Raw genomic sequence first — 8,293 nt, 5'->3', positions numbered from 1 at the left:
CTGCTTTCTTTTGCTACCAGGGCTAAATGTCTGTCCATGTACTTTTGAACCCCTCATTCAGCCTTAATCTTAAGAAACATTAAATTTAAAATTTTTTAAAAACTAGTTTACATTACAATGCAAGAGAGATTCCTGGGCTCTGTTAATATGAAGATCTGGTGGGTCACATGCTGCAAATTTTTATTGTGGGCAGCTGCTTTAAAGCAGGTAAAAACAAAGAAAATACCTTCCCACTGTGGTGTTTTCATGTACTAAATTGCCACAGAAATGCTGTCACGTTTGAGTGGAAATAACTATAGAGTCATGACCTGGACTTTGCTGTATCTAGATTTCATTGAATGTTTCTTCCTCTACATAAAACTTGTGTCTAGGGGGAATATGAAGCTATCTTAACTTTTAATGGGCTCTAAAATTTGGGCTCCAGCAGTTGGGGACTGTGCTTTGGGGACCGCAGTACTCTCATAGGTGTACACTTCAGCTTACCTGAAGGGTTCAATGTAGTGTGCATTGACTGTCCTTTTTGGTCTCAACATGCGTTAACACACGCCGGGTGTCCCAGAAGCATTCAGACTCACTGCACCTGCACAGGCCTGACAGGAAGAGAAAAATTTATGAATCAGTATCACTCTTGAGGCCTAGTTCTGTCTGTGAAAATATTTGCTATATAAAGTCAAAGTCAGCTTTTCAAAAAATAAGCTTATATGGACCAGATATGACAGCAGCAAAAAATCCAAATGGTGTGTTTTTTCTACGGCTCTTGTTGAGCCACAAGCTCTTTAGGACAAGGGCTTAGTCTTTTTTGGTGTATAAAGCCCATACTCATAATAAAACCATTATGATAATCCTGCATTATTGTTATCATACTAATTAGCAGCTATTTTTAGTTCTGAACAGAGGAATGCTGTTGAATTCATTTATCAAGGAAAGAAAGGCCTTTTGTATATTTGCTCAGGCTGCAGTCAACAAAATAGACAGTGAAGCGTGCTACACCTGATACCATATGCCTCTAGCATGTTAGACACAGAAGGGCTGAAAGTGGCATGCCCAGAAATGCTGTAAAGAAAGCGGTATATAGTGTAACGTGTATTCTTTAATTAAGTTACTACTTTGGAATACTATTTCTCCCTTGTCCCCATCTATGCAAAGTAATAGCAGGTAAAGACATCTTATTCCTATGCAGTATTTCAGCAAGCCTTCATGATTGCTTTATTATTAAGATTCATTTTATAACCCTTTTTAGATTCTGATTGACAGCAAAATCTTTTTTTTTCTGGGGTTTTACTCAAAGTAAAATGATAATACATAGCTGAAGCATATGTCTGTCTTGAATAGTTTCATGGGGTGCTTATACCACACCAAGTGACTTGTACGAAGATGGAATACAATATAACCATATAATGTCTTGATGCTTTTAGAAGACAAAGTTGAGAAGAGGTATATGCTCCTGTGGTGTTCGGTCCTATAGTCGTAGTCTTGTAGGAGTCTTGAAACAGACCATTGCATTGGCTGAGTGTTACCACAAAGGAATTGTCAATTGCTTTGCCTTGTTAGCAGGGTGGACTCAGTTTTATGCTACTTCTATGTTGTTACAGGTCTGTGGTCTCCACATAGTAAGTTACTGTTCTACTTCGGTCCCTAAACCCATTTGTGAAAACAAAACAAAAAACCAAACCCCAAACACTCCCACCCAACCCCAAAAAGTGGGCTTTTTTGTTTTGCCTGGTATCTCTACTTCAAAGGTTAAGTGAATGTTTTCAGCATAGCCATCAGCTTCCATAAACTGAGCAAACCAAAGTTAAAGCAAAATCATAGCAGCAATTTTGAAGTTACGAAAAACTACTGACAGAGGCAAGAAACCCTGTTGTAACATTTGCTGGTTTGTAATTGATGTTGCCGGAAGATGCAGGAAGATTTGTTCTCCGAGTTCAAGCTTGCCTGTTACTTCAATATGTTTTATGGAGAAATGTGTACATCAGTAAGGTTTGGAAGCTGTGTGCTATAAAAATATGTAAATCTTAGAAGGTGTAGATGGGTCTGAGCACAGGCAGTAAAATATATAATAAGTAAGCTGCATAAGTGCGCGCAGGTTGTCAGCTGTGTAGGTTGTTGGTTCTGGAATTTACAGGCCTGTCTGCAGCAGCAAAAGGGAGACGTGTTATAAACCGCTCAGGCTTATGGTTTAGGGTGAAAGGCTGATGGAGCTTCTGTGTACCGTGAACAGTTCAGTACTGCCCTAAGAAGGCTGTAGTCCTTTGTAGCTTCCCAAGCCCATTAGTTGTGGTTCAGGGAATTTACAGGGAATTCACTGGTGAAGCCTGCGTAGCTTGTAAGCACTGCGAGCCTGAACTTGACAGCAATCTCAGACACCCGGCGCCCAGAAGTAGATAGACAGAGCAAGGGGCTGGTGAGAATCTAACCCTCATCCAGGTTGGACATAGAAGAGATGGTGATTCTTGTGCAGGGAGTACCCTGAGATGGGGAAAATCAATTTTTCGTACTGACTTTGTCGTTGTGATGTGTCTGATAGCTCTGAAACTTCTGTTGGGATTTTTGAAAGAAAAACTGAGATCTTTTCTCCCTCACAGCTTTTGGAATAGAGCCTGTGCTAATTTGGTGTCTTTTCTTCCACAAAGAAAACCAGTGCTACTGTCTGCATCTGCATTTGCATTCCCAAGCAGCAGCTGACTGAAACTGGCAAAACCGGTCACTTTGGATTTGGGGTGAAGCTGGGATAATGCTGGTGATTTCATTCTGCTGCTTGGAAAAAAAAAGCCAACCTGTGAGCAGCAAAAGAAACCATGAGGCTGCCTGAAGGTGCGGGAAGCAGAGCTACATTGTTTACACTTCAGGATGTGTTTTCAAACATGCTTTTAGGAACAAGAACTCTCTAGTCCCTGTTGAGAGTGGATAAATGTTTGGGGTTTTTTCCAAGCTGTGATACAAAGCAAAGAACTGAAGCTTGAAGAATTCCCCAGTACATTTATTGAAACAAGCAATGCTTAGGAAGGGCAGAAAATAGTTAACTCTGAAAACAGGTGACTCGAGTGGAAAAAAAAATTCAAGATGTGAACTGTGGCAATGAGTACTTGGGTTAGGAAATTCTTAAAGATATTTTTCTCCCCTATGCTCTTTCTTCCTCGCTGTCTGTATGTTAGTATTGTCCGCTCCCAGTTCGTCTGGATATGTTCTGCTTTGTTGTTCAACCAGTGCCGCAGAAGAAATATTTGTACCTTGAATTCCCTAGCTTGAGTTCTTGTAGTCTGTACAGGTAGTCTGCATTTCTTACTTACACGGTTTTGCAATGCTGCACGTGCTGAACCTCCGACACATCTTACTAACTAGATCTGGTTCTTCTGAGATGCGTCATGTAGCAGCTCTTGAGGCTGAATTTTCTTTTGCTCAGTAGCTGCTGTTTATATAGAGGATCACGGCAACCTTCAGGAAACTGCTACTGCAGTCTGCTTCAAACTTGACCTGAAGGAATTCCCTATAGGCATGAGAGGGTTGTTAAGTTCCCTTGATGATTTAATTCCCGGTGCTTTTGAGACATCAAACTAGGAAGAGAATTAATATTGATATTCTGTATATCTTCACTGTGCTTAAATGTTATAAACATCTTTGCTTTGAATTGCAATTTTGTGGTAACGCTTTCTATGAGATTGATCAAATTTGATAGTGTGAGCCCAAATTGCTCTGCAAATAAATGTACACAAACTGCAATGATGAAATAAAATGGACCAGTTATTCAACTTGAGTCAAAATGGAATCAGAAGAGCAGTGAACTCAGCAGAACCAGTGCCCGAGGGCTGTTATTCTTATGTTGTGTGAGTTTCAGAGCTGCAGATTTCAAAATATTATCCAAAGGTGAAGCTCCTGTCCAGCTGGCTACTCCTTGGGAACAAGTTACTGAATTTTCAAAAACATGCTTCTGCTGTATCAGACTGATACCTTAACAGAAGCACAAAGTATGCTAGAGTCTGCGTTGCATGTCCTGGTTTTCTCATTAGGAAGCACTTCTGTGGTTGCAGCACAGATTTCATTGCCTCATATCAGAGCACACAACTGTCATTTCCTATTTCATTTCAGCAACCTTAAGTGAACAGGGAATGTGTTTTCCTTAGCTGTCTAGAAAAAATAAGGTTCAGATTAAAAGTGCTCTCAACCTTGGCTTGATCATCTGTCTGCAGTATCGGTGAACTTTTGGTTGGTAATGTGGCATAAATACTGAGACTGGTGAATCAGCTGGAGAGACAGCAGGGGAATTCTTCCCACGTTTGTATAAGACCAGGCAGAAGACAAACTAATTATCCTCCACTTCAGAGCAAAGGAGGATTTCTAAGGACAGCTATTTTAGTGGCAACTATATGCTTGTAAATTTCTCGTTTCTCCTTAAAAATAACAGGTTTTGAGCAATAGTTGTTTTCACACCCCGGTACTTCCGGTGTGTCTTTGCTTGAAAATGCTGAATGCTGCTGTTTGTGAAAACTGTCAAGAACAAATGCAATTTCTAAACATCAACTAATCTTTTTTCCCATTCCTTTAAAGTAAAGTTACTTGTATGGTCTTCAAGGCAAGGATTTTCTTTCTGCTCAAGTCTATATCAGGCCCCAAATCTCACCTTGGTTAAAAGTTATTCGAAGACTGGTTTGGGAAAGTGCTAAAGGATGTGCCTATGCTTCATGGATCTGAACGCTGTGCTGAGTGGTGACTGTCTCAATTGCAAGCAGTGGGTGGCATCTCTTGAACTTAGAAATGTGCAGGTCCTTTTCCTCCTTGTGCATGTCACAGCACATTCCTTATTGCTTAAAATTGTATATGAGGCTTTTGATACACAGCAAATTTAGGAACAAGTTAAAATCTTGATTTCTGAGAACAGGTGACTAGGAGAGCCTTAGCCATGTAATTTCTAGCAGGCATGATACATTGATCTCCAGCATCAATAAAACTACTACTGTGTTCTGTAAAGTCTAATGTAATGTCCCTCAGGCATGCTTCTTCGATGTGACAGGACTGTTTGTTGCCCTGAAGATTCCTTGGAGGAACTGTTGGCTTATCGTGGTAGCACATCTATGATTGCCTTGTTGCAAACATTTTAGAGAGTCAGGGAAGTGGCATTTGAGAAACAAGGATCTGGACAATTTAATAGCATCTGGCAGTGTCACAGTATATACACTCTACTTTTTAGATTATCTGTAGACAGCTGATTTTTAAGAAAATACTTAGTTTTGAGGTGATTTAGGCAGGATGGCGGGTTGCAGAATGAATGGTGAAGCATAGAGTCCATGCCTTTCTTGTTAACTGGGTATGTATTTATTTTCAATTTTAGGTTGGAGGCAGTAAGCACACAATGAATGAGCACCTAGTAACAAGAGGACGGTTCTAACGACACAGCCAAATGGACTTACAACGCTCGGCAAATCTGGATTGCCAGTGGTTCAGGACAGACAGTCAGAGAGTGCTCACAGGCGACAAGGGAGCTCCAGCTCTTTAAAATCTACAGATGGAACAGGGAAGGTGAAAGCCTCCGTTATGACACCAGAGCAGGCAATGAAGCAATACATGCAAAAATTAACAGCTTTTGAGCATCATGAAATTTTTAGCTACCCTGAAATATACTTTTTGGGTCCAAATGCAAAGAAGCGGCAAGGCGTGATTGGTGGTTCAAACAATTGTGGGTATGATGATGACCAAGGGTCTTACATACAAGTACCCCACGATCATATTGCGTATAGGTATGAAGTCCTGAAAGTTATAGGGAAAGGAAGTTTTGGGCAGGTGGTGAAGGCTTATGATCACAAGATGCATCAGCACGTGGCACTAAAAATGGTGAGAAATGAAAAACGTTTCCACCGCCAAGCTGCGGAAGAAATTAAGATCCTGGAGCATCTCCGGAAACAAGATAAGGATAACAACATGAATGTTATTCACATGTTGGAAAACTTCACATTCCGCAGCCATATCTGCATGACATTTGAATTGCTGAGCATGAACCTGTATGAATTAATAAAGAAAAACAAGTTTCAGGGCTTTAGCCTGCCTTTGGTCCGCAAGTTTGCCCACTCAATCTTACAGTGCTTGGATGCTTTGCACAAAAACAGAATCATTCACTGTGACCTTAAACCTGAGAACATTCTGTTGAAGCAACAGGGTAGAAGTGGTATTAAAGTGATTGATTTTGGCTCAAGTTGTTATGAGCATCAGCGTGTCTACACTTACATTCAGTCACGTTTTTACCGTGCACCTGAAGTCATCCTTGGTGCTCGTTACGGGATGCCCATAGATATGTGGAGCTTGGGCTGTATTCTAGCAGAGCTTCTCACCGGCTATCCGCTTTTACCTGGAGAAGATGAAGGAGACCAGCTGGCTTGTATGATTGAGCTATTGGGCATGCCTTCTCCAAAACTCTTAGATTCATCCAAGCGAGCCAAAAACTTTGTGAGCTCTAAGGGTTATCCCCGCTATTGCAGCATCACAACCTTGTCTGATGGCTCTGTCATACTTAATGGTGGACGCTCTCGGAGGGGAAAACTACGTGGCCCACCAGAGAGCAGAGAATGGGGTAACGCATTAAAGGGATGTGATGATCCCCTGTTCCTTGACTTCTTAAAACAGTGTTTAGAATGGGATCCTGCTATCCGTATGACACCCAGCCAGGCTTTGCGGCATCCCTGGCTAAGGAGACGGTTGCCAAAGCCTCCGACTGGGGAAAAGGCCTCAGCGAAGAGAATTACAGAGAGCACTGGTGCTATAACGTCGATTTCCAAGTTACCTCCAACTTCAAGCTCGGCTTCAAAACTGAGGACTAATTTGGCACAGATGACAGATGCCAATGGAAATATTCAGCAAAGAACAGTGTTGCCAAAACTCGTTAGCTGAGTTTGAAAAACCCAATGCTGTTAATACGAGAGATACAATGTGGCTGAGCCTTATTTGTATGAAAAAGTAGCTCAGATATACATTTTTATTTGCTCAATAACTTTATTCATTTGTATCTTTCAGCACTCATTTTAAATGTAAGAAACGTTGATTTTGTTTTTATAAAAACACGGGGACAATGCTTTAAGTTTTTATACTTATTTTTTAAAATGTTTGTCTTCTACAGTACAATTAGCCTTACTGTAACTAGTGTGACACAGTAATAAACATCAGTGGCAGGCCACTGGTTACAACATGACTGTCATGCATTGCAGCGTGGTGTCAAAGGTATTAACCTTTCTCTTCCATGGTTCATATTAGGTCTCACCTGGGGTAAATTTGTAAGACGCTACCTTTTGGATTTTATGGGTATGGGTCTCGATTCTGCAAACGCTCACACCTATGCCTGACTGGACTCCAGGGAGAATACTCAAAGAAATTACAGTTATGCACCTGTAAACTTGTAATTTGAAGCGGAGCCATAGCATGTTACGTTGTCATTTTCTGTGATAGCCCAGAGAAAGTGGTGGTATCACTAATGATACGGTCACCTCCTATGGAATGCTTTCTCTATCCAAAAGTAGTGTTTTTTGATTAAAATGATCATTTAAATATAATGCAAAAAATAAGAACTTCCAGGGCTAGAATGACTCTTACACCTTGTATGCCATGTGGTAGAGTGAGAGGAACGGGCAGTGTCAGAAAGAAGGAAGATGGAAGTATGTCCGTTCCTCTAAATCTGAAAGTGATGGACAAGTTGATAACACAAAACGATCTGGACTTCATTTCAGGTATATAACATGGAGCATTCACACTGGGCTTCTCTTCTTTTTTTTTCCACCCCTCCTGTTTTCTTTTCTCTCCTGATGTGCAGCTTGATCTCCTTAAATCACACAGGCAGACGTGCTCGTTCTGTCAGTTTTATACTGTAACTTCCAGACTGTTAGGCTACACGGATTTCACAGATTGCTTTTATTTCTTCAATGTTTGTCTGAGCGACTGTGACCTCTCTGGTACATTTACACTTCAGGTCAAATCTGCATGTAGGGGCAAACACTATGTTACTACATTGCTTTCTGTAGAAGAGTACTTTACCTTAGACAGCATAACTGTAGATGGAAAGATCCTCAGTGGAAAGCTTTTCAGTTGGCAGACACCATCCTAGATACTTTCTAATACGGGAGAAATATCAAAGGAAAATTAAATGGCTGGAATTTGTTTTAGTCTTTGGCATTTGTAGCTGAAAATTAACTTTGAAGGAACAGTTAAAAGATATGTGTAGATTTGTTCATGTGCGTGCGTGTGCTAATGCTTGGTTTTTCTTTTTTGATTTTAATTGCATTCATGGAAGAAAGATAGTCTTTACTGAGGAATAATA

At 40.7% G+C, this 8,293-nt stretch overlaps 1 protein-coding gene across 1 annotated transcript; it reads left to right on the top strand.

Annotated features, from left to right (window-relative positions):
* The first annotated feature begins 1,900 nt into the window (after positions 1 to 1,900).
* DYRK2 (dual specificity tyrosine phosphorylation regulated kinase 2) lies at positions 1,901 to 8,287 on the top strand. The gene is made up of 2 exons (XM_009646399.2): positions 1,901 to 1,980; positions 5,364 to 8,287. Exons 1-2 carry the CDS (start codon positions 1,901 to 1,903, stop codon positions 6,874 to 6,876), a joined length of 1,593 nt encoding a protein of 530 aa, XP_009644694.2. The 3' UTR covers positions 6,877 to 8,287.
* Positions 8,288 to 8,293: the final 6 nt, after the last annotated feature.

Source organism: Egretta garzetta, unplaced genomic scaffold (genome assembly GCF_000687185.1).
Source record: "Egretta garzetta isolate BGI_Z169 unplaced genomic scaffold, ASM68718v1 scaffold679, whole genome shotgun sequence".
NCBI classification, from domain to species: Eukaryota; Metazoa; Chordata; class Aves; order Pelecaniformes; family Ardeidae; genus Egretta; species Egretta garzetta.
This window is presented reverse-complemented; position numbering and strand designations above follow the sequence as displayed.